Here is a 27,565-nt window from a genome sequence, read left to right as displayed (position 1 = left end):
CTAAAAAAAAAATCTAAGTCAGACTCTAAATCAATTATTGTTAGTGACTAGATCCTTAGAATTGACATCCTTTAACATGATAGCTCTACAGCTGAAATAACTGGAGGCCACAAGGATGATCTTATTTGCCTAATGCTCCACAGTTAAGCTAATGGTGGCACTGGGGCCAGAAACCGGGGTTTCTCTCATTCAGTTTTCTTTCTATCACTGATCTTTTTGATGCCCAGCCCTCATGTTAATTACCATCACAATTCTATCTGGTTCCTCAAAAATCACTGCAGGTATGATTCCTAACAGCCTTGGAAACTATTACTGCATCCAGGTTTCAGGCCTGTGAATACTTGTGATTCTTGCACCACAAAATATAGTATCAAGACTTAAAATGCCAAATCAAATTAACTGACGTAATGAATGTTTTAAAATAGTTTCTCTATTTTACCTTCCAGGTCTACGGCTAAATATCATCTTTTCAGAAATGCCTCCTCTAGCAAGCTTATCCACGATTGTCCTATTCTTTATAACTTTTATGCATGCGTGCGTGCTAAGTCGGTTCAGTCATGTCTGACTCTTTGTGACCCTATGGACCATAGCCCACCAGGCTCCTCTGTCCATGGGGATTCTCCAGGCAAGAATACTTCAGTGGGTTGCCGTGCCCTCCTTCAGGGGGTCTTCCCGACCTAGGAATTGAACCCATGTCTCTTAGGTCTCTTGCATTGGAGGGTTGGCTCTTGAACACCAGTGCCACCCTGGAACATAGGTCACATTTTGAAACAATACATTTGTTTACTTACCACTGGAATATCTTCTCTAACAGACTGTAAATTCCATGAAAGCAAGGGTCAGGGCACTACTATTTATTTAGCAACTAGCACAGTTTGTGGCATGTAGAATAAGCTCAGATAATACTTGCTGACTAAACAAATGAATTTATCTCACTATCCCACGGTTAAAACAAGTCATATGGAAGCCATAATTGTCCCTTTCATGCTGTCCCAAGGCTTCCCAGGTGCTCAGTGGTAAAAAAAAAATCCACCTGCTGACGCAGGAGATGTGAGTTCAATCCCTGGGTTGGGAAGATCCCCTGGAGAAGGAAATTGCAACCCACTCCAGTAGTCTTGCCTGGGAAATCCTATGGACAGAGGAGCCTGGAGGGCTACAGTCCATGGGGTTGCAAAAGAGATACAACTTATTGACTTGACAACAACAACCCAAACTTGATATCTAAACCCAAGGATTAAAGTTCCAGGGAAGCAGATTTTAGCTCAGCAAAAGCAACCAATTAGATTCAGAAATGGAATGAGCTGTTTTGTGGGTACTGAGCTCTTTGCCAAGAGGCTGCCAAGGTACACAGATCCCACTGCTTTAGGCAGAAGTTATGACCCTGACAACATCTTAGTGTCTCCTATGACTTCCAACTCTAGGTTCTGCAGTTCTTTCCAAATGTTTGATTTTGAGTTAGGTGCATACAGAAATTCATTAGGAAATAACCTAAGAGAAGTTATCTAATGAGACTTGGAAAATAGATTATTCACATATGCATGCCTTTTTACAATTATTTGATGCATATGAATTCTGAGTTCACAATCCGCCATAAGTCCATGTACCTGTATGTCAATGAAGACTAAAAACAGAGTTAAAAAAATCTGGGTAGCATTTTATGGTTTTAAACACACACACACTTTTATATAATTACCATATCAAGTCTGTGAGAAAAATTATACCTGAGCTTATACAGGGTAAATGGCTGATCCAAACTCATAAATGTACCTACTAGAACCATCAGGACACAAACTCCCAAAGTCACTGATCTTTCTGACTCCAAATTATCCACCCTTTAGATTTAGCTATATATCCTCTTCTTGGATGAAAAATACTTTTCTTCTAAATTCAATGGGAAAAGGCCAAATGGAATTTAAAAACCTGTTTCTTTTCTTTCATAGGTATCAAGAATCTCTTTTATTGATTATCAGAAACATTACAAACATTTAATATGAACAAACTATGACAGTGATTAGTTTGAACAATTAATACACTTCATTAGCTTTTATACTTAAATAGCAACAGTTATTAAATGTGATTTTTTTCACATAGTCTGATGAAAAATATTTCAATTCACAATAGCAACTTTCTTAACTCAAGATTCAAAAAAAGGAATATTTTCTTCTTTAGTAAAGCACTGAGAATAAGATGGGAATTTATCACAGGTTAAATGGCAAGGGAGAAAAGGTCCAATAGCATTTTGTTTTTAGCCAGTAGTTTCTTGTCAAAGGTCATAGAGAGCAGTGGTCTACGATTAAAGACAAAGGAAAATACACGTCATCCCACCCTAGAGTTTGAAGGGACCTTTGAGACCATCTAGTTCAATTTCTTCTCTTTTTTCTTATTTGACATATCAGCTTTGAGATTTTATTTGCTATAAATACCTATTGAGAGTTCATGTTTCCAAGAAATGCCTTCAACTTTCTAAGAAAATCATGATCACATGTATTTTTCAGGCATCTTCTGGCATGACAATTATATATCAAAAACTTTTGCAATTTTGTTCTCCTATATGCATATTTATGTGCAATACCTCTGGGACAGGGTGGTTTTCCTTAGTCAGTCTTCCAGCTACAAAAGACACGAATGAGTAAATCTTGGAAAAGGGATAACATCCTTGATATTGTCAATTCCTAAGATGCACTGCAGATAGCGTTCAAATCCCATCCCAAAACCTCCATGTGGCACAGATCCAAATCGACGGAGGTCCAGATACCTGATTTTGAAAAACAGAGTATCATTACCTATAAATGCTTCATTTAAGATCAGACGTTATGAAAGAATTTTATGTTTCAAAAGTATCTTGCAGTCATTTGTGCTCATCACATCACTGGGGCAGACCAGTCTTTTCACCTTACAGACAGATGAAGGACACAGAGGAGTTAGAGTGATCTGTCCAAGATTATGGAGACGAAATAGCAGCAAATCCTGTCATGCATTCATGGGCTTTGGTCACATGATCCTAAGTTTTTGTTCACTGGATACTTATATACAGAAAACTTGTCTCATTAGGCTACAGAAAAATTCCTAAGAACTGTATTATTTTTCTTTAAATACACTCCTCTTCTGCTTCTTAGTATATCAATGATAATATTCTTTTTTTCCATATCAAAATCATACTGTTCAATATATACAGGAGGGTGAAGCAGTTTGCCTGATGTACTACAAAAAGATATTCCCTTCCTACTAGTCTGTAAGCTACATCAAGGGCAGGAACTGCATCTTATTCAACCTTTATCTCCAGTGACTACCCAGAAACAGATGCTTACTACGTGGAGAGTTATTGTTTGAAGGTATAATAATATACTCAGAGGACTGCAGTAAGGAAAATCTTCAACTCTTCTGCTTTAAGCCTGGTGGAAGATGTCCAGAGTCATTTTTCTGAAGGTCATCCATGCACAATCTACTCCCACAGTAAGACTACATGCTAGAAAATGGTACATTCAGGATTCAAACTCAGATTCCAATATACCAGCCCAGGATACAGTTATTTTATGAAAAGAAGAGAAAGAAGACTCTATAACTCTTTTTATTATGTCATTTGATGGTGGGAATTCCTGAATTATATAATACAGATTAAAATAAATTTATAGTTTCTTGAATGATTTGTAAAATATACAAACATACAGCATAAAACTTAAACACCACAGCTGGTAGTCATTTGGCTCTTTAAGAGTAAAGACTATAACCTATTCCCCCACTAGTAATAACAATGACTACATGTATTGGTATTTTAGCTAATTAAGTACTTCTCTTTCTAAAATAAAAGTACAACTAGTTGAGTTACAACCAAGTGAGACATCAATAAGAAGTAAGTTATCTAGGATAAAACCTGAGATTAGTAAGCACGATCAGGAATAATGGAAGGAACACGGTCTGAGTAACTGAAATGTTTGATAGCTGAATTAACTTTATAAGGCATGGAGGCAGAACATACTTTGATTTAGTGAGAAAATGAGATGAAAGGCATATCATACCACCTGCCACAAACACCTGCAGGATCTGAGCTGGCTGCCAGAAGTCCAGTATCCAGCTTTGGCTGGCTTTACATTTCTCATACACAGATTTCAGAACACTGGCATAAATATCTGGAAACTTAATTCAGAAGAAGCATTCTGCCTGTAGTATTTTTCTTATCTTTGCTTTGATAGATGGAAAGATTTACTTCTAAAAATAAGTTTTCGAAAGAACCTGTATTTGTTTGATTGTTGCTATATTGGTTCTATAGAAGAGATGGTAAAAATTGTGGAACTAGTTACAGATTTCATTTGCATGGGGCATGTAGAAACGGGAAGTGAAAAAATTCTTAGACACCTGGGGTAGCTACACACTCAGTGTGGTAGATCACTAGCAGAGATCACAGACTTGAAGATTTTTAAGGTCATTTCTACCTTTAAGGTACCATGATTACCACAGGAAGCAGATTCCAACTGTTAAAAAATAAAATTCAATGAGTAAATTAAAAAAAAAAACTTTATTCTATGATTCATCAATCAGGTAGGATCCCACCTAGCAACAGAAAAGAGCTCTGAAGAGCTCTACAAAATGATTTTAGGCAGAAGGGGGCAGGACAAGGAAGTTAGTAGCAAAGAGTGAGTGGTTTTAGGCAAGGTCATCTTCCTTTAGGAGATGACAGGTGTCCATCAGACAGACGACCTCACTAGTGTTGACCAGGTAATTCTAGACTCTCTGGTTCAAGATTCCACTTCTGGGAGATGTTGAAATTATAACTAAATCAGGTATTAAGTCCCAGTTTGGGGATGTGCGCTTAGCACAAGTGACTTCATTTTGGGCCTGTTGTCTGTTAAAATAATCAATACCTACATTTGGAGATGTTAAGAATTTGAAAACTTTAGTTGGGAAAAAAGTAGTATTGAAATGATTAATGAAGACCAGAAAAAGTCTAAACCAATGATTAAGATATATCTAGTTATAAATATAGAGAGAGCTAGTTTTTATATACTATGAATAACATCTTGTAGACAGAAAATAAATTGAGGTAAAATGCGTAAGTGTGACAATCAGTTTCATCAACCTAACAGCAAAACTCAGCACTAAAGGAGGAAAGGTGGAAAGAAATTAAACTTCTACTCTGTGTAGATACTTAACTTATATTGCTTCATTTCATCCTTACAAAAATCCTATGAATTAGATATTACCATTCCATTTTATAACCAAGAAAACCAAGGCTCAGAGAGATTAAATATGCTGAAGTTCATTACTGATAAATAAGGCAACCGAGGGCCATTACTTGAACCCAATTTCAGGCTTTTTGCATCTCTGAAATCTAGTTCCATTACCAAAAGGCAAGTGTGTAATTTGATCTTTCCCTCTGCTGAGGACAGCAAAAGAGTTAATAATATGGTTGATACTATTATACCAGATCCTGAATCTTATCACAGAAATATGAATAAATAAATAAATAAGCTGTATATACTGAAAAGTACTTGAAGAAGGGATCTGCAGAAGGGACAGCAGAACAGCTTAGGTCTGCAGAAAGACGATCTTCCCTAAGCAGCTTAGATTTCTATGATAGGTGGAGACCCCAGGGATCACTTAGCTCAAGCCCCTAACTTCACACACAGAGAAAATGAGGCATAATGGTTAAGAACAAAGTCCCAGTTCTATGCTTCTGTGTGCTCTTGGTTAAGATAGTTAACATCTCCAGGTCCCAGGCCTGGATGGATAATAAAAAAGGAGTAAGAATGGCAACTAACTCAGGGGGTATTGTGATGATTACACAAAACAATATCCATCAAAATTTTAACATTGTTATCTGGCACACAATAGGCAATAAATAAATGACAGACATTATTATTACCACTTTTCAAAGATTCAAAGGGAATAACTAATCTCAGGACCTGTTCATTGTTTTAACCCTCTTCTATAGCACCCTGGAAATATACGTGAAAACTATGTAACATTCAGACCCAGAGCCAGAACAAGAGTCATCAGGGGTCATATTCTTACCATTGGTAGGCTTCTGTCAGTCCTAATCTGTAAAAGGAAAGTAAAATTCTTTCAGAGAATGACAATAAGATCAATATACTAACCATCAGACATTTATTTTGGGTTATGTGCAAAGTGCTCTTTATAAAGAAGTAAATACCAAAACTTGTGCTCTTAAATAATAATATATAATACAGTTGAGGAGCTGCACCTTTATTAGGTGGTAACAAAGGTAAGAAAACCAATATTAAGAAAACCAACAGTCCAATATAATCAAATAACAAATGCTATGGAAAGAAAGCAAGGTCCAGAGCCCAAGAGAGGGGGTTCATCTGAGATAAACTTACTGTCCTGTGACATAAGAAAACCACTATTACTACTTCGTAAGGATGTCTAAAGGTACACCCAGACAAGGGATGTACAGACACAATTTTCTTTCCATAATAGTAAAATAATAATAAAGATTCTGAGGCTACTTCATAATATGGTTGCAAGTTGTTTTTTGCCAATTTGAGAAATGTTAATAAAATGTAAAGTTCGTAGTACTCATTAAAATTAATTTCAGTCCTTAAAAGTATTTGGGACCATGGCGTATCTCAAAGTGATCAGGATTATGAATAATTCAAACATGCAAAAATATGAAAAACATGAATAGAAGTCAAAGACAGATCCCAGAGATAGGGAAATACATATATCCACTTAATTAGGAAAGCTAAATTTGGACATTATCAGATATTAGGTAAACATTTAATGTTATGAGGAAAGGTTTCCTGAAGGAAGGAAGCAAGTACAGAAAACAGACCAATTAATCTTTCAACAGATGAGATTTCTTGCCATGTGTGATTTTTATTGTGCTTTAAAAAAAACCCAGAGAATCTTCAAATTCTTTCCATCTAAGGAGTTTTACTGTCACTTCAATTCCACAATTTTCCCAGAACTTCCTAACACTATAAAAAATACTAAGGAGTTAGTAGTCTAGCTGATAATAAGAGTCCTCCCAGAACATATTTATCCCCTTTCTTCTGGATGCTAACCCAAACAGAGCAGTTCGGATGACTGGAATTACAAAACCAAATTACTCCACAGATTTATAAGTTGGGATCTTGGAAAAGCAACAACTTTTTAAGCACTTCTCCATTAGGAAGAGAAGGCCTTACAAATGGCTAATTTAACAAACATGTCAAACAATCAAGACTTTTCCAGATTACTATGAAACCTAGTATTATCTGGAGAGAAAGATTATGCCTTCAACATGGGAAAGTCTTTTTTTAAAAAAAAGTCTGGCACAGTAAAAGTGGAAACCATGGAAAACAGAGGTTTATAACCTTGGTTAGTTTAGGAAGTCACTGTGGTTTTTTGGCAGACCATGCATATACAGGAGTGGTAGTTCAATTAGAAACATGATTCCCCTACTTCTCATCTCTAAAACATTTTCTGTGTGTTTATGGATACATTTCCCAGGTCTCAAACAGTAGGTAAAAGTTATTCAAATACTTAAATCAAGATACTTACATAGTAGAAAACCTGAGGAAGGAAAAACTGCCTATTCTAAATGCTAGCTTAGCAGATAATTTTAGTTTCTTTCTTCTTCCATCTTTATCCTTTCCCTGGTTTAGAGCCTGTCTTCACGATTTAGTTTAAAATCACAAACACAGAAAATCCCAACAACTCCTTTTCCCCAAAAACACAGAGAAAAAGGAAGAACAAACTTTAAGGGGCTTTAGTCACCTTTCCTTTTTCTATCACTAACTTTTAAAAAAGCTATTTCTATAGGGAGAGACATATACAAATAGTGGGCAAAAAAACCCAAAAATCATTGTGTTTCATATAACAGCTCTAAGTTTTCAGAAAAAGAAGCTCAGAGAGGTTAAGTAATAACTTGCTTAAGTCCACACAGAATCTGAAATTCAGGTCTGTCAGGTACTAAGACCCACCTACTATTCTGTTAGTCTGCCATTACTGCCTTTGAGTGCCCCATTCCCATTTTTAAAATTTCCCTTTTTCTAGTTCTGATCAGTACCTGGCCAATCGCTGTTCTAAGAAATGGTATCGTTCCTCTCTGAGGCTTCCTCCAAAGAGTTCTCCAACTCCAGGAACCAGAAGATCAACAGCAGCAACCTGAAAAGGGAAAAACTCACGAACACCATTCTGTTTTCAGACCATCCCAACAATGTCAGCTTCTGAAGCAAGTGGAGCTTACAGCATTTTGATGACTGGCTGTTTAACTGCTTACAGTTAAACAGATCTTTTTTATGTTAGCTGTTCATGTCCCCTGTTTTAATACTAAATGTTTAATTATTATGTTTAGAATATAAAATGCACGTGAACAGTTCCCCCTCTGGCACCATTTATGTGGTATACTTAACAAAAATATGTTTTCTGTACAAATGTGGTAAAAATGTTAGTCATAAAAAATGCGGAAAGTATTAATAATCATAAAAATATTTTAAAACATCTATCATCATGCAGAGGCAATTATACGCTAGCGTATTTTCTTAGGTTTTTTCCTTGTATGCTTAAAGAGTATAACAGAGATCAAATTACATATAAAACTCACCATTCTCATTATCTTAGCCAACAAAATACAATAAATATTTTTCCTATGTTAGTAAAAATACTTCACATACTTAATGTTTTAATAGCTGCACAGTTTAATGTTTAGAAGTATCATAGTTTATTTAACAGCTTTCTGTTGAATATTCAGAGTGTGTGTGTGTGCCTTTCATAAATAATGTGGCAATGATGTTTTTCTTTAATTTGAAGTATGCTAGTACATGTAAAATATGCTCTGATTGTTAATCAAATTAAAACAAAGAGATACCACTTTGGTGTTATCAAAATGGTGAAGATAAACAATATAAACAAATATGGATTAGAGAATGCATAAACTAACACTCTCATACCTCTGATACAAACTTTCTGGTCAGCAACTGGGCAAAAGATAATCAAAAGCTTTAAAAGTGCAATTTGCTTTGACTCAGCAATAGGAGTTCTAGGAACTAGTTCTAAAAAAATAATCAGAGATGCAAAAAAAAAAACAAAAAAAATTCAACACACAGAATATTTACTACAGTATTGCTTATAACAACAAAAAATTGAAGTGTACATCAAGAGGAGACCATCAGATAAATTTTAGACACGGAAGAAAAAAGACTGACATCTCTAATACATAATGAGGTGTAAACTGTGTTGCTATGATTTCTTTTCTTTTATTCATATTTTCTTATTTTCTACAAGAAAGGTGTTATACTGTTGTAACAGAACAACAAAAAAATTGTAATAGGGTAAAATGGTGGCTTGATGTTTTAACTTGTATTTCTTCACTTACTAGTAATATTTACATTTTTGAGAATGTTTGCTATCTATATTATTTTGTGACTTGGCAATTCTTTTTTGCAAGTGGGGGGGGAGGACAAAGAGGTGTCAGGTAGACATTTATAAGGTCAGTAATAAGAAGGCACAAAACTCAGATTTAATTTACAAATAAAAATTAGGAATCCATGAACTTTGGAATGAGGTTTGTGACATTGTACAGGAGACAGGGATCAAGACCATCCCCATGGAAAAGAAATGCAAAAAAACAAAATGGCTGTCTGCAGAGGCCTTACAAATAGCTGTGAAAAGAAAAGAAGCGAAAAGCAAAGGAGAAAAGGAAAGATATAAGCATCTGAACGCAGAGTTCCAAAGAATAGCAAGAAGAGATAAGAAAGCCTTCTTCAGCGGTCAATGCAAAGAAATAGAGGAAAAGAACAGAATGGGAAAGACTAGAGATCTCTTCAAGAAAATTAGAGACACCAAGGGAACATTTCATGCAAAGATGAGCTTGATAAAGGATATAAATGGTAGGGACCTAACAGAAGCAGAAGATATTAAGAAGAGGTGGCAAGAATACACAGAAGAACTGTACAAAAAAGATCTTCATGACCTAGATAATCATGATGGCGTGATCACTCATCTAGAGCCAGACAACCTGGAATGTGAAGTCAAGTGGGCCTTGGAAAGCATCACTACAAACAAAGCTAGTGGAGGTGATGGAATTCCAGTTGAGCTATTTCAAATCCAAAAAGACGACGCTGTGAAAGTGCTGCCCTCAATATGCCAGCAAATTTGGAAAACTCAGCAGTGGCCACAGGACTGGAAAAGGTCAGTTTTCATCCCAATCCCAAAGAAAGGCAATGACAAAGAATGCTCAAACTACCACACAATTGCACTCATCTCACAGGCTAGTAAAGTAATGCTCAAAATTCTCCAAGCCAGGCTTCAGCAATATGTGAACCGTGAACTTCCAGATGTTCAAGCTGGTTTTAGGAAAGGCAGAGGAACCAGAGATCAAATTGCCAACATCTGCTGGATCATGTAAGAATTGAATCTCCAGTCTATGTCTGACGCAGGATGCAGCATGCTTGGGGCTGGTGCATGGGGATGACCCAGAGAGATGTTATGGGGAGGGAGGTGGGAGGGGGGTTCATGTTTGGGAACGCATGTAAGAATTAAAGATATTAAAATTTAAAAAATAAAAAACCGAAAAAAAAAAGAAAAAAAAAAGAAAAAGCAAGAGAGTTCCAAAAAAACATCTACTTCTGCCTTATTGACTATGCCAAAGTCTTTGACTGTGTGGATCACAATAAACTGTGGAAAATTCTGAAAGAGATGGGAATACCAGACCACTTGACCTGCCTCTTGAGAAATCTGTATGCAGGTCAGGAAGCAACAGTTAGAACTGGACATGGAACAACAAACTGGTTCCAAATAGGAAAAGGAGTGTGTCAAGGCTGTATATTTTCACCCTGCTTATTTAACTTCTATGCAGAGTACATCATGAGAAACGCTGGGCTGGAAGAAACACAAGCTGGAATCAAGATTGCCGAGAGAAATATCAATAACCTCAGAGATGCAGATGACACCACCCTTATGGCAGAAAGTGAAGAGGAGCTAAAAAGCTTCTTGATGAAAGTGAAAGTGGAGAGTGAAAAAGTTGGCTTAAAGCTCAACATGCAGAAAACGCAGATCATGGCATCCGGTCCCATCACTTCATGGGAAATAGATGGGGAAACAGTGGAAACAGTGTCAGACATTATTTTGGGGGGCTCCAAAATCACTGCGGATGGTGACTGCAGCCATGAAATTAAAAGACACTTACTCCTTGGAAGAAAAGTTATCACCAACCTAGATAGCATATTCAAAAGCAGAGACATTACTTTGCTGACTAAGGTCCGTCTAGTCAAGGCTACGGTTTTTCCAGTGGTCATGTATGGATGTGAGAGTTGGACTGTGAAGAAGGCTGAGCACCGAAGAATTGATGCTTTTGAACTGAGGTGTTGGAGAAGACTCTTGAGAGTCCCTTGGACTGTAAGGAGATCCAACCAGTCCATTCTGAAGGAGATCAGCCCTGGGATTTCTTTGGAAGGGATGATGCTAAAGCTGAAACTCCAGTACTTTTGCCACCTCATGGGAAGAGCTGACTCATTGGAAAAGACCCTGATGCTGGGAAGGATTGAGGGCAGGAGAAGGGGACGACAGAGGATGAGATGGCTGGATGGCATCACGGACTCGATGGACGTGAGTCTGAGTGAACTCCAGGAGATGGTGATGGACAGGGAGGCCTGGTGTGCTGCAATTCATGGGGTTGCAAAGAGTCGGACACGACTGAGCGACTGAACTGAACTGAACTGAAATTCCCCAGGTATGGGCAAAACTCGAAATTCCCTTCATCACTACTGCTGGATTTGAGGCTCAAGTTATTTTGATGCAGTTTGATTCACAAGCCCCAGCAAGGGAAATTCATTAGATACTCCTTGGTATTTAAGTCCTAAAAGATAATGCTCTTAAAGTGCTACACTCAATATGCCAGCAAATCTGGAAAATTTATCAATGGCCACAGGACTGGAAAAGGTCAGTTTTCATTCCAATCGCAAAAAATGTTCAAACAATTGCAAACAATTGTGCTCATTCACATGCTCAAAATCCTTCAAGCTAGGCTTCAATTGTACATGAACTGAGAACTTCCAGATGTAAAAGCTGGATTTAGAAAAAGCAAGAGAATTTCAGAAAAACATCTACTTCTGCTTCATTGACTATGCTAAAGCCTTTGACTGTGTGGATGACAAAAAACTGTGGAAAATTCTTAGAGATGTGAACACTAGACCACCTTACCTGCCTCCTGAGAAACCTATATGCAGGTCAAGAAGCAGCAGTTAGAACCAGACATGGAACAATGGACTGGTTTCAAATTGAGAAAGGAATATGTCAAGGCTATATACTGTCACCATGCATATTTAAGTTTTAAGCCGAGTACATCATGCACAATGCCAGGCTGGATGAAGATTGCTGGGAGAAATATCAACAAACTCAGATATGCAGATGATACCACTTTAGTGGCAGAAAGTGAAGAGGAACTAAAGCGCCTCTTGATGAAGGCAAAAGAGGACAGTGAAAAACCTGGCTTAAAACTCAACATTGAAAAAAACTAATATCATGACATCCAGTCCCATCACTTCATGGCAAACAGATGGGGAAACAATGGAAACAGTGACAAACTGTATTTTCTTGTACTCCAAAATCACTGCATATGGCGATCACAGCCATGCAATTAAAAGATGCTTGCTCCTTGAGACCCCATTGACTATACAGTCCATGGAGTTCTCCAGGCCAGAATACTGGAGTGGGTAGCCATTCCCTTCTCCAGGGGACTTTCCTGACCCAGGAATCAACCAAGGTCTCCTGCACTGCAGGAGGATTCTTTATCAGCTGAGCTACCAGGGAAGCCCTCCTTGGAAGGAAAGCTACGACAAATCTAGACACAGAGACATCACTTTGCTGACAAAGGTCCGTATAGTCAAAGTTATGATAGTTTTAGTAGTCATGTCAAATGTGAGAGCTGGATGATAAAGAAGGCTAAGTGCCAAAGAATTGATGCTTTCGAATTGTGGTACTGGAGAAGACTCTTGAGAGTCCCTTGGACAGCAAGGAGATCAAACCAGTCAATCCTAAAGAAAATCAATCCTGGATATTCACTAGAAGGACTGATGATGAAGCTCCAATACTTTGGCCACCTGATGTGAAGAGCTGACTCACTGGAAAAGACCCTGATGCTGGGAAAGATTGTGGGCAGGAGGAGAAGGGGGTGACAGAGGATGAGATGGTTGGGTGGCATCATTGACTCAATGGACATGAGTTTGAGCAAACTCAAGGAGATAGAGAAGGATAGGGAAGCCTGGTGTCAGGCAGTCCATGGAGTCACAAAGAGTCACAAACCACTTAGCAACTGAATAACCACCACCATCCCTTGGTTGAGTATTCTTCCTTCCAAGTTGACTTCACAATATGTAGTCTATTGAGTGTACATATCCAATGTTTAAAATTTTATGATTTACTAAGTAACACTGATACAATTTTTAAAATTAGAATACTACTAGGTGATCCTGGCATCTTATCAGGGACTGCTGGGCAGTCATTTGTCCTAATCACACATGGCTGAATGGAATGAATGGACATTATTTTCTGTGAAACCAATACCCTAGCTGAATATTTGCCACCAGCCTTTGGAGGAATTGCTTAGGACTCAAATTCATGGCATGTGACATTTTGCATGTTTGCTTAGATTCACTTCATTTAGACCCACAATCTGTCCCTTTCAAATGATGAAATATGTTTGGTCATTTATAAGTTATTCTTCTATGTTCAAATGAGCAAAAACTTAGGCTATCTGAAATCAGAAAATTTTAGAGCTGGTTAGTACACTGTAGGTCATCCAGTACAATTCTCTAATTTTTATGGCAGGAGACGCTCAGGCTCAGAGAATGGAAAGACATGCCTAAGGCCATACAAATAACTAGTCCATACAAATAACCAGTAAGAGAGCTGGCTTTCAAACTAAGCACTAGTAACTTCTTAGTCCAGTGTACTTTTCATTATAACATTTGTTCATACCACTATTAAAATTATTATTTTTTGGAGAGGGTGAGGGGAAGAAAGAAAGAAAAAGAAACTATAACTGTAAAAATATACCATATTACTATGCATTACCTCTGGCCAAATGTCATCAGCATAGGTTAAACATTCTCCTACACCCCTCTCTTGACTTCCCAGAGAAGGCAACTGTGAGACACACCTGTTTCAATATTTTTAGATTGCACTGCACCCTTTGCACAAGCTCTTGCAACCCTGCTCATAATCTGTTACTACATCCCTACTGAAAGAAACACAGAAGTCAGTTAGCTGACCTAAAGCCTGTTCACTCACCACTGAAAAAAATAAAGTAGGGATGGAAGCAGACACTTTGTTTAAGTGAGCTGAAAAGAAATCTAGGTTGCTAATAAATCAATGTTGTATATATCAGTAGACTGAGTAAGTTATATTTTAATAATTAGCTCTGAGAAGCTATAGCACTGCATAAATTACAAAAGTACATGAAAGTTTATTATAATACTTTCAGGTTTCAGGCTGTGAGATCACATTAGAGAGACTGTCATAATGAAGGCTTCCTGGTACTTCTAAAGGTAACTGTGACTGCAGTCTATGAGAGAATTGCCTTTCAAGGAATCTTATGTAACTGCATTTAATAGCAACACCCTGCCCACCCCCCCACATACACACATTTTAGCAATACTGTGCTTTAACACAATAAAGACAATCAAAATTTAGAAAGAAAGAGGACTTCACACTTATTGAATACCTACCATCCCAAACACTGTGCTATGCATTTTTCATATTATTAATTATGAATTAATTCAATCCTCATAATTCTGGAAAATATTATCATCTAATTTTTACAAATGGAAAAATAAAACTCAAAGAAATTAAATGGCTTACCTAAGATCACATAGATTATAACACAAAGACCTGGGACCTGAACCCAAGGGTGCCTGATTCTAAAGCCTGGGGACATTCTTATTCCATGGAGCCAACATTCAAAAAAAATTTAGAGTAAAAGCTGCTCTTTAGCTTCCCAGGAACTTCCTTAGCAAATCAACTCACTCACTATTTGTCTGTGCGTGCGTGTGTGCGCGCACGTGCGCTGCGTCCTGTCCGACTCCTTGTGACCCCATGGACTGTAGCCCATCAGGCTCCTCTGTCCATGGGATTTTCCAGGCAAGAATACTGGAGCAGGTTGCCATTTCCTACTCCTGGGGATCAAACCAGTGTCTCTTGTGTGTCCTGCATTGGCAGGCAGATTCTTTACCACTGAACCACCTGGGAAGTCCATCACCAAATAGATATCAGGTGCCTGTTATGTCCCAGGCATTATGCTAGGCAACAGGACACACTCATAAGTGAAAAAAAAAAGGTCCTCAAGTCCTTTGGCAGAGAGAAAAGTGTCACTAAATAAACAGGTATACAAATAAATGTAACAACACAACCGTGTTAAGAAATAAGATGGATTAAGTTAGTAACTCCAGGTCTGCAATTTAAAGTAGTACACTGTGGTTTAGTGCATCTCTGACTCAGAAGAGAGGGTCAAGGAAGGTTTCTCTGTGGAAATGATTACTGAGAAGAGATCTAAGAGTAAGCAAAATCACTCAGGTGAAGAAGGCTGTTCTTAATCTAGGGAAGGCTATGTGAAAAGGTCCTGTGATGAGGGAGAACCCTGCCTACCTATCGGAAGGCATGAGAAAGCAGCAGCCAGGCTACACTGAGGCTTGTAGGCCAAACAAAGAACCCTGACGCTTGGCCTAAGAGCAGTGGGAGGCCACTGGACAGCTTTGAGAAGAGAGTGTGACCAGATTTTCACTTTCTAAAAGTTCAAGCTGAAATGGGGAGAATGAACTCAGAGGAGGACAGAATGGATGCAGGCAGAAGACTGGTTAGGAGGCTACTGAAGTAGTCCTGGCAAGATGTGATGGTATGTTAATCCAGAAACATGAAAGTGGAAATAAAGAGAAGTAGATGGATTAGAGATTTATTTAGGAGTACAGAAATGACAGTTTCAATATGTGAAGTCAGAGAGGAGAACATTTAAAAGATGACTCAGGACTCTGGCTTACACAATTAGATGAACACTGAATTTTCAAAGAAAATCAAATTTTGTGGGAGAAAGGGAGAAGGAGTGAAATCATAGGTTCAGTCTGGGGTATGTTAAGCTTGAGGTGGTTTTACGATGTATAAATGGTGGTAAGACAAGTCCAGAGCTCACAGGAGAAGTCTGGATTCAAGACATGAATTTCTGAGTCGTATGAAAATACACAGTGAGTTGTGGGTAAAGATGAAATCATCTGGGGAAAGAAAAGACCTGGGGAGAAAAGGATGGAGGCATGAGGAATTCCAGCATCTAGTGAAAGAGGATGAACCTGAAAAGGAGCCTGAGAAAGAATACTCCACTAAGAAAGGGAGAAAACTAGGAGAACGCTGTCACAGAAGTCAAAGGGGGAAGAAGTTTTAAGAAGAAAGTCCTAAATAGTGCTGAATCATGCTGAGAGGCGAAGTAAAAGACTTTACAAGTCTGTTGGGCTTAATAACATGACAATTATTACTGCTCCCAGAGCTTCAGTGGTACAATTAGAGGGAATGATAGTGGTCTGAATATAAATCACATTAGAAGGCGGAGGAATGAGTGGTATATACTGTGGTGGTTATGAAATATTCACCATCCTTAAGAAGACTTTAATTTGAGAAAGGAAAATTTATATAGAGACTACAAAAAAAGACACAATGCCACTAATTAGTTTTACTGATCCTTTAAATGCCATAGAAATCCAGAAAAGGCAGGCTCAGGGTGACTGGGTAAGCTAGGGAAGTCATTGCAGAGCAGGAAAACCTTAAGCAGAGCGTTTTTAAGTGCAAAACTGAATGACTGAAAAGTGCTCTCCCGAGGGAAACTGAGAGGAATACACTGTGTGTGTGTGCTGGGGGAGAGAGGTGGAAGTGGGATAGGGTGGAGTGATAAAAAAAAGGCAAGAGCTACAGACAAGTTCCTGTGTTTTGTGATGTAAGCTCGACACCGAACAGACAACCTGCAACTGGATAATCCACTCCCCAGTTACGCTCCCTTTTTTTGCTGCCAACCTGTGGGCCTATTCATTTCTCATAACTGATTATACCAGAGACTTGGTAGGGAGAAGGGAAAATAAGTGTCATAAATCAACTGTGTTGCTTACTGCACTTGGATAATGCTGGTGAAAGGTAGAGATGTATAAAATCAGTGGCTAACGTGTAATTTTATATTTGTGACTTCTGAGGTAGTGTGATAAAGTGGAGAAGAATACAGACTTCAGAGCCAGAGGGAATCAGGTTTGAATGAGAATTCTATCACTTTCTATCCATGGAGCTGAGAAATGCAATTAGTCTTTTTGTACTTTACTTTTCTATATGTAAAACTGGAAAAACATCGAGTTTCTTGGCACATCTTCATTTGTGATTTGTGACTTAAGAGATAACATGATAGTATGTGCTTCATACTAATTGGTGGCTCCTACTGTTTTAGGAATGCTGTAATATGAGCAAAGACAGGAGAGACATTCAGATAACCTTGTATACCTAAGATGAGGTAACTTTATTTATTAGGGGGTCCTGATCTACATTTTCCTACCGGTATTTATCTAAAAACAAGTGAAAGTACAAGACAGCAAAGTTTACATTTAGGACGTTTTCTGAGATAAACATATTTGTCTCATAGATTTTTATAATTAATGCTATTAAAAACTATTCAACACATATTTAAAGAGTAAAAAATATTCTTATTTTATGTTACTGCCAATTTTGTGAAGGAGAGGAGACAAAAAAAGAGAAAAAAAGGAAAATACCAGAAATACAAAAGCCAACTGTAGTTGAGGGAAAAGAACAGAGGACAAGAAGAGCTAAAGAGGACAGACAGACAGAGACAAGATAGGTGGAGAAAAGAGCCGGTCAGCAGAGGACCAACCAAGAGGAGAATGCGCCCAGACCTCTTCGACCCCTCCACAGCCCTCCCCTCACTGCTTCTATTTGACAGTCAAAGTGCTCTAAGCTGCCTGCTACGCCAAGCCAGCTCTTCCTTTGTCTGGTAATGCCATACCATCATCTCCCCCTACCGCATGTGGTCTCCTAATCAGTATTTAACTTGATAGGAGACTGGGCATATTGCTATACACTGCTCCAGGGCTCTCAGTAATTTAAAAATACAAAACAAAACGCACCTACATTTGCATCTGCTTAACTGAGAAGGACACCCTACGACAGAAATGAGGGAGTATGCTTACAGAACACTGGGATCTTCTTTGGAAACACATTTTTAGAGGAGCCTGTGAGAAACGTTATCATTTTAAGAGAGATAAAGAGTGAATGATATAATTTAAGAAAATATGCCAAAGGATAAATTAAATTAAATCAAGGGGAAAACCTCAGACTCTGAGATGACTAACCCCGATTTATTTAGTGTGTTTACTTACTGTGTGCTGAGGGCCATCTTCATTATCCCTCATGTAGAACGGCTTGAGTGCTAATGGATAATTAATGACAAAGACTGGTATGTCGCCACAGTGCTTCACCAGGTATTTTTCATGTTCAGTGTGTAGATCAGCACCCCACTGTAATGAGAAAAAAGAAATTACCAAAGGAGAAGACAGAGCTGAAATATACAATGCAGGACCTAAAAATAACCTGCATCAGTGTCAAGGGCTTCTCTTCCCTGAGGATCAGGGATGTGTGGAACCGTCTGCTGAGGTTACACAGATAGAGAAACCAGAGAGAGATGTGTGAACAGATTCAAAAGCCTGGAAAGATGAAAGCTGGAACTAGTAGATAAACACTGTGCTTTCTGTGCCCCATCTGAGGGAGCAGCATTTAGCAGACAAATAGGAAGACACAGTATGCTTTCCACAGTGCATAAAAGCTGATTCAGATTCATAATTTTTATTAATATTGGCCAGAGGTTCTTCTACAGTTACTGTTCCTAAGTTTCAGGAAATTAAATGATGAGAGATAATGTTCCTAATACTGAGTCTATCTTTGGCTAGCTGGCTTCTCCCAGTGAATTCTTTTTTTTAAGAGTCAACTAATATATCAGGTGCTCTTTGATGAATATTTAATAACACTGTTCATCTATTTATTCAGCAAACACTAATGTGCCTATTAAACCCCAAGTACCACCTAGGTACTGAAAATAGTGGTAAGGAAAACAAAACCCCTAACTTCATGAAGCTTCTAGGGTAGAAAACAAATATTAAATTAAAAAATTATACAAGGAAATCAATTGATTATAATTATAATAAGCACAGGACACTCATAACTTAAGAGAAAATCTAACCTAACATCTAACTTAAGAGAACATCTAACTGGGAATAGAACTGGTATAAGCAGTAGTTTCAAGACAAAGGTATTATATCCTTAACATCATCTTATTGGCCCCACTTGTCTGGTAGCATCTCAATTACAGGAGAGAAGCACTGGCAGGAAATGAGAGCCCTGCCTCTAACATTCTGTGCACGGCCACTAGACTATGCTGTCTTTCCAGACCGATGTCCTTGCCAATGAAATAAAGGAGTTCTGGGAAAAAGCAAAAACACAAAACTCAAGTGTTCTTCAAAGTGGATCACAAATTAGAAGCCTCTATAAAGTTCAAAGGAAAAAGAAACCTGTTTAATGTGTTGCCTAGACTTATTTGATCAAATAACCTCTTTTGTCTATCAACTGATAACATCATTCAGAAAATACTTTGAGAAACACTGAACTAGTTGATTGCTACACTGATATTCTATTCTATATTCTACGATATTTCTAAAGAATTTCATCTTTAAACTTGGAAAACTTCTCTATAACTGCTTTTGTCACTGCTAATCCAAATGATATGATTCTACTTCAAAAGAATTTTTCAGTCTATATATGTCAATAAGGTTGGGCAAACATAAAAAAAACCCAATGTACATATACGAAATACTGCATATTGCTAAAAAGAGAAATAAGGTTATTTTAAAGGATTCTTAATGATCAGACAAATATGAGAAAGAAATTTTCATATATATATACTACCTCTGGAGTGAAGGTGAAGTTCTGGGATGCCTGCTTTAAGATCTCCACTGCCTCAGTGTAAGAAATGCTGGAGAGAGAAAGGGTAAAATCAGAAAAAGGTCTATATAATGGTCTGTTGTTAATTAGTGCATCTGAAAACTGTAAAAGGCTTATTTTCATACTGTTTTTCAGATCACACATGAATATCAAATGATTGCTGGGTTATCAGCAATGATTATAAAAAATGATTATTGATAATCAGGAATTATGGCTGACTTAATCTTATGAGAGTCTGAGCAGTGTGAAGAGAAATGGCCATTCAATAATCACACTTGTAGTGTACACAAAGAAGCTAGTCACTCAAGAAAGTAAAGATTTTTTCTGAATTCATGTTATGCTAATGCCTGAAAAGGTGTGAAATACCGAGACTGAAAGAGGAAAACTCTCTCCTGAAAGCTATCATTCATTCACCCAACATATACTGAGTATTTACCGTGTTCTAGGCATCATTCCAGGCACTGGAGATCCAGTAAATAAAAACAAAGACCCTGCCTTTATGGAGTGTGTGTATGTGTATAGAAAGATAAATAAACCAAACTAATAAAATGCCAGGGAGCTACTGGTGCTACGGAATGAACAAAGCAGGACAAAAAGAGGGTGTGTATGTATGTATAGAAAGATAATAAACAAAAATAATATAATGCCAGGGAGCTACGGGTACTATGAAGATAAACAAAGCAAGGTAAAAAGGGGGTGTTTGGTGTACTATTTTAGATAAGATGGTCAAGAAAGGCCTTGCTGAATTGGTGACATTTGAACAGAATCCTGAATGAAGTAAGGAAATGGCCATATAAATATCTAAGGGAAAGTATTCCAGGCAAAGGGAACAGTGAGTACAAAAACCTGCAGTGAGGAACAGTTTGGCTTATTCAAGGAACAAAAAAAAGCCATGTGACTACAGCATATTGAATAAGGGGAAGAATGCCAGGAAATTAGATGGGAAAGGTAATGAGAGGTCAAATCCTACGAACTCTTTCAGACCATGGTAAGGGATTAATGATATATTCTAGTATTGGAAGATTGTTCAGGAAAAATACCACTGGTTACCTCAGTAAGAAATCACCATGCTAAAGCAAGCCAAACTAAACATTTAACAGTTTGAATAGGTGATATATGCATATGGTTAAAAAAACAAAGATGAATAAAACAGTATACATCTTCATTCCACCCCTTTCACATAGCTACTTAGTTCCTCTCCTCATACACAATCATTGTTACTGGTTTCCCGTGTACTCTTTCAGAGGGCTTCATGCATCTCTAAGCCAATACTAATACTCAATCTCCCCTTTTTATAGATGGCAGCTGTAGCGTCACACACAGTCTTTTACATCGTTTCTTGCTCAATATCTTGCAGATATTTACACATCAGTATATAAAGAACTTCACCTTTTGAACTATTATGTAACATTCCACTCTGTGGATATATCCTAATCTCAAACCAGTCACCTACCAACGGGTATTTCAGCTGGTTCCAATCTTTTGTTATGGCAAATCATGACCACATATATCTAATTTATGCTTCCCAGACAGCTCAGTTGGTAACGAATCTGCCTGCAATGCAGGAGACCCTGGTTTGATTCCTGGATTGGGAAGATGCCCTGGAGAAGGGATAGGCTACCCACTCCAGTATTCTTGGACTTCCCTGGTAGCTCAGCTGGTAAAGAATCAACCTGCAATGTGGGAGACCTGGGTTCAATCCCTGGGTTGCAAAGAGCCCCTGGAGAAGGGAAAGGCTACCCACTCCAATATTCTGGCCTGGAGAATTCCATGGACTGTATAATCCATGGGGTCACAAAAGAGTTGGACACGACTGAGCGACTTCCACTTCACTTCACATGCTTACACAAATTTTGAACATGGGAAAAACAGAACTGTTGGGTTCTAAAGTACTTGCACCTTGGACTTTTTATAATTCTGAAAGACACTGCCAAAGATATCATCCATTCCCCTTTTATAGGGTTACACTGATTTATGCCCACTAGTAATATATGAAGGTGTTTCTCTATCTCCTCTGCAACAGTATTTTGCATGATTAAAAACAAAAACCTACAAGCTTTCTGAAGACCTGTGAGCTAAAGAAATAACTTACCCAACCCAAACTTATTCTCTGAAGCAAAAACAAAGTTCAAATTTATAATAACTAACTGGAAAGAGCTGTGTCATAAAGTACAAACAGACCTACCGAAGCTATGTTTTGAGTGATAGGTTTTTTAAGATGGAAATTCTATTCAAAAGAAAATCTAGTATTAAATAACAGATAATTTCTACGTTAGAATGGTGTTGGTGTTGACAGTAGTAATGCTTTTTAAATGAGCATTTTATAGGAGGGAAATTGAAGCTTAGAGAGGTTCAATAATTTGCCAAAAACCACTCATGTAAGTTAAGAAGTAAAGCTTGATGTGCTGACTCCAGAGTCTAAGCTTTTAACTCCTGAGATAATGCCTAAACCACCTGCAGTTTCATATGTTCTATTGAAACAAAACATAATGGGCCCTGGGTTCTCCCTCTGACTCTACCACTTACTAGCTATGTAAATCACTTCATCTCAATGATTTACATCTTTATTTAAAAAAACCTAAAAATACAAACATTAAAAAGTTAGGTATTTACACTTATAAAATGAGGACACAGGGCTATACTGTCTTAAGTTTTTTTCTGCTTAGATGTTCTACTGTTTTGTTCCATCAATTACTTGATATGATCTATTCATTATACTGAGAAATATAAGAGCAGTCAAAAGGGGAAGCACTAGAATCTTGTACCACTGATACGTTTCAGGTACAACATCAAGAAAAAAAAGACTCATGTCTAAATAGCTCTGCTTATTCTAAATGTTCTGTAATACTCTGCCTATACCTTAAGTTGAGGCAGAACTTTCAAGTTTAAATTACAGTTCTGACACTGGATATCCTTGATGGCCTTCAGCAATTCTACTTTTTCTTGGTTATGCATGCGTGCGTGCTTAGTTGTGTCTGACTCTGTGTGACCCCATGGACTATAGCCGGCCAGGCTCCTCGGTATGTACAGGGACTAATATTTCTTCTCCTTCCCAGAAACTATTTCCAAAGTGCTTTGAACTCTGAGAATCATGTAATTTACATATTCCCTCTGACTGTTCCATCCCCTTTTTGTTTCTAGCTGCTGGGACCTCTCTTATATGCTAATGAAGTCAACAATGCATTTCACAGGATTTCATAATATTTTACTAACGTCTTTAGATGTTTTATAGGAGGGTTTTCAAATTATCGAGTTTTTGACGTATTGCTTAAGCAGCATTTGGTCATTTCAACAAAATTACTCAAGTTATCACTTTTGAGATGAGAAAACTGAAACTTAACTACTCAGAGTTGTTGTGAAGATAAAATGAACTTCAGTATATGTAAAGTTTATCACTGTCTGATACATAGTAAATATTCAATAAATGGTGGATATTTTCCCTTCATCTAAGATCTTACTCATTAGATAGGAGCTGGATAACTTCTCTTAAGATCTGCCTGATTCTCTGTTACCAGCACAGATTCCTCGAGATGCCCAATTTCTTTCTTTATCTTAATTAAAAATTTTATCAAAATGCTTATGTCCAGAACTCTCCTGTACATTCCAGATCTGGACACTCAAACTGCCTACCTGACATCTACAAACGGACATCTGAATGGATCTCAATCATAATGTGACACCTCATGGGATGAGCCTGTTATCACCTCTCTCTTCCCACAACCCCCCTGCTACTCCTTCCTCTGTCTCCATTTCCATAGCTATGTAAGCCAAAGGCCTTCAAGCCACTCTCTTTCTCACTCTCAGCAAATCCTGTTTGCCCTCTCTTTAAAACCTATCCTGACCTGGACCATTTCTCTCCCCCTCCACTGTCACCATCCTGGTCTGTGATTGTTAACTTTATGTGTCAAGTTGGCTGGGCTGCAGTACCCAGATATTTGGTCAAATATTCAGGATATTTCTGAGAAGGTGTTTTTTGGGATGAAGTTAACATTTAAATCAGTGGATCCTGACTAAAGAAGATTCCCTCCCTAACAACATCTAGTTTGAAGGCCTTACTAGAGCAAAGAATGGCCTCTTCCAAGAGAAGGAATCTGCCAGCAGGCTGCCTTTGACTTGCTCTTCCCTGAGTCTCCAGCCTTCAGAATTGAATTTGCCTAGTCTCTACAAATACGTGAACTAATTCCTTAAGATGTTCTTTTCCCACTTACCCATATAGCTAGTTCTCTTACTCTCTCGAGAGCTTTACTCAAAGATCATCTCAGCGGGATCCTCCCCACCATGCTATCTACCATTTCTATCTCCTCATTCTTCCTTTGTCACATCTTCTATCTCTTTTTTGGTTTCTCCCCCCTTAGTATTACTCATTTTCACAGATTATATATTTCACATTTTTATCTTATTTCTTGGCTATTATTATCTCCACCAGGAATGTAAGCTCAGTGAAGGCATGGAGTTTTATCTGCTTTGTTCATTGCTTTAAAAGCAGTTTTTAGATGCTAGAACCATGCCTGGCATATAGTAACTATTCAATATACATTTAAGTAAAGAAAAAGTCTCCAAAGCCTTCACTTGTGCTTCACTGCCCTTTGCTTCTCTACCACAGGGCTCCTGACTCTTCCTTCCTTTGCTATTCCCACATTTGCTGCCTTGCTGTTGGTTCAGGGTCAACAATTCATCACTTTTAATTTGAGTCTGCAGGTCTAGGTTGCTACCTTATTCTCAGCTCGGTCCAGTGTGCCAAGTTTTTCTTATTTCCCTCCTCAAGGATAGGTTGGATTCTTTATTCTCTTAGAACAGAAACCTGCTAAATTTAAGATGGCAAGGGAAAAATGATACTAACTACTTTGAGAGACAATCTTTCATTCTTCTAAGTATCAACCTTGCTTCCTTGATACACTGTAAATACCCTGAATACTAAGTTTTTTAAAATTTGTTTTAATTGGAGGATAATTACTTTATAATATTGCAATGGTTTTTGCCAAACATTAACATGAATTGGCCATAGGTATACGTGTGTCCCCCCCAATCCTGAATCCTGCTCCCCATCCTATCCCTCTAGGTTGCCCAGAGCACCAGCTTTGGGTGCCTGGCTTCATGCACTGAACTTATACTGGTCATCTATCTTACATATGGTAATGCTGAATCCTAAGTTTTATGTAAATTGTTTGTATTAGATATAAGAAGTTATTTGCTGTTTTTCCCATATCAAGTATGTGTTTCATAATAAACTGTGAAAAGAACAACCTATCTGATTAATATGACTGGTTGACTAAACAACAATATCAAATGCTATATAACAGGATTACAGTGAAAATGAAGCAGTAATGTATGTGCAGTATTTACAGTATGAATTTTTAGGTTTTAAAAAATTGGCTTAAAAAACAGTTCAGAATATATTTTCAGATTTTAGCGAGCAAAAGCAAAGAAAAAGAAAGAAGACTGAAATAGAGAAAAACAGAGAGGCAAACATTACATGTATCTTAAAAGCATACTTTTTAATCAAGCTAGATTTTGATTACTAAAGAATTAGTCTGAATTGCAGTAATACAGCTAATAATTACCATGTTCATTTATCTTGCTAAGATTTATTCATTATTTATTCATTCAACATTGATTATCAACTATGAACCAGACACAAGAGCTCTAACTATCATTAAAATACAAGTGTCCCTTGAGTCTAGGAAGTATGATAAGCAGATAAACAAACAAAAAGAATTTAATACATAATAAATTATGATAAATATGATGATAAATTATGAATAAAGTTCAGAGAAAATATAACATCTACTTACACTAGAAAGTTGTTTTTTAGCATATGTTCTAATCTGTCCTTCGTAAAAAAAGAGAAAAAAGAAAATTTATTAAATCCAATTAGAGTCATTGTATCTAATTAACATAGTCAGAGGGCTTTATCCACAAAACTAATTACCTTTTGGCCAGGAGCTATGAATTTGTGACAGAGTTCAACATCTTTAGGACAATTTGAGAGAACTGTCATTGCTGTAGTCTTGAAGAGGCTCTCCATAACCTAAGAGAAATGATACAGAATTGCCTGACATGTAAGTTTCATGAAAAAACCAGCTCTGCAGGGACTACTCTCCAGGTTTTAGCAACTCTAAAGACATTAGGCCTCTTACTTTCTGAATATACTGCAGCAAGCTAATTCAGTTTCCAGACTGATTAAAAGAAACACCACAACTTCTCAGAGTAGGAGGGAAAAAAGAAAGAAAGAAAGAGAAACGTCTGAAGTTTTTGTTAACAGTTTCAATAGTAGTAATGAAATGACCTGTCAAATGAACAACTAAAACAAATTGATGCCTCAATTTCAGTCTACTTGCTTGTAGAATCAGAGCAGTAACGGTACCTGTTTTATAGGACTGCTGTGAGAATTAAATGAGATAATACATGCAGAAGACTTAGCTCGGCGCCCAGTTCAGAGGAGCACACAACCAGCATCAGTTGTGAAGAGTGGAACCTTCTGAAAAGTGCTTCATTCAGTCATTGATAAATGAAAGTACACTTTAAGATTATAGAAGCAATGAGATCTAGCTTCATCCAAATACATACATTTTTGCTTTGCTAAAGTATAAAGTAAAAATAATATAGATCAAATATGACACAAATCAGTATATAAGATTTCATTCTACCAGCGGTGTCTATAAGTCTCAGGGAAAAATTTGTTCTGAGAAGAAAAAAGTGACTGGAATGGAAAATATTTCTAAAATATTTTTAATCCAAACTAAAATTCTTGTTTTGAAGTCAATGAGATCATACTGTGATTTCCAAATGTGTCTCCATAAAGAAATACATATTAAGTCCAGGCTGCCCCGCCTGGAGAAGGCAATGGCACCCCACTCTAGTATTCTTGCCTGGAAAATCCCATGGACAGAGGAGCCTGGTAGGCTGCAGTCCATGGGGTCGCTAAGAGTTGGGCACGACTGAGCGACTTCACTTTCGCTTTTCACTTTCATGCACTGGAGAAGGAAATGGCAACTCACTCCAGTATTCTTGCCTGGAGAATCCCAGAGACAGAGGAGCCTAGTGGGCTGTCATCTATGGGGTCGCACAGAGTTGGACACGACTGAAGCGACTTAGCAGCAGCAGCAGCAGCCCCACCAGACAGTTGTCTCTCTTTCCTCTCTGAATCACCAGACACCCTATCAATGCTGCAAATACAGTGGGGCTATATAAGTGTCTGAGTAATTCAATCGATCAGCTACAGGAAAGAACTTAATTATCAAATATCAACTAGTTAGATTTATGTATGTATATAAAATATTTTGGGCTTCCCTGGTGGCTCAGTTGGTAAAAATTCACCTGCAATGCGGGAGACCTGTGTTTGATTCCTGAGTTGGGAAGATTCCTCCGAGGAAGGCATGGCAACCTATTCCAGTAATCTTGCCTAGAGAATCCCCATGAACAGAGGAGTCTGGCTGGCTACAGTCCATGGGTTTGCAAAGAGTCAAACACAACTGAGCAACTAAACATACACATAAAATATTTTATACTTCTCTTTATATTATTTTATATTACACATGTATTTTATAGAAAAGTAAGGAATAACTTGACCAAAGAAGAGCAAAAGGAGGCTAAAGATGTT

At 37.7% G+C, this 27,565-nt stretch overlaps 1 protein-coding gene across 9 annotated transcripts in view; it reads right to left on the bottom strand.

Annotated features, from left to right (window-relative positions):
* NARS2 (asparaginyl-tRNA synthetase 2, mitochondrial) overlaps positions 1-27,565 on the bottom strand; it is a 152,066-nt gene that overhangs the window by 17,085 nt on the left and 107,416 nt on the right. For 6 of the 9 annotated variants that reach the window (XM_027959883.3, XM_060403956.1, XM_015103083.4 and 3 more), the window contains 7 exons: positions 25,895-25,993; positions 25,758-25,795; positions 19,930-19,996; positions 18,351-18,488; positions 8,009-8,106; positions 6,010-6,036; positions 1,924-2,755 (listed from right to left, as the gene is read on the bottom strand). In XM_027959883.3, coding sequence (XP_027815684.1) covers positions 2,611-2,755; positions 6,010-6,036; positions 8,009-8,106; positions 18,351-18,488; positions 19,930-19,996; positions 25,758-25,795; positions 25,895-25,993 — 612 coding nt within the window. In that variant the 3' untranslated portion in view covers positions 1,924-2,610. Of the gene's footprint in view, positions 1-1,923; positions 4,470-6,009; positions 6,037-8,008; positions 8,107-18,350; positions 18,489-19,929; positions 19,997-25,757; positions 25,796-25,894; positions 25,994-27,565 lie in introns of those variants that run through there. The other 3 variants (XM_042237733.1, XM_060403957.1, XM_042237734.2) reach the window with 3 other exon arrangements.

The sequence above is a fragment of the Ovis aries genome, chromosome 21, assembly GCF_016772045.2.
Source record: "Ovis aries strain OAR_USU_Benz2616 breed Rambouillet chromosome 21, ARS-UI_Ramb_v3.0, whole genome shotgun sequence".
Classification (NCBI taxonomy): domain Eukaryota; kingdom Metazoa; phylum Chordata; class Mammalia; order Artiodactyla; family Bovidae; genus Ovis; species Ovis aries.
This window is presented reverse-complemented; position numbering and strand designations above follow the sequence as displayed.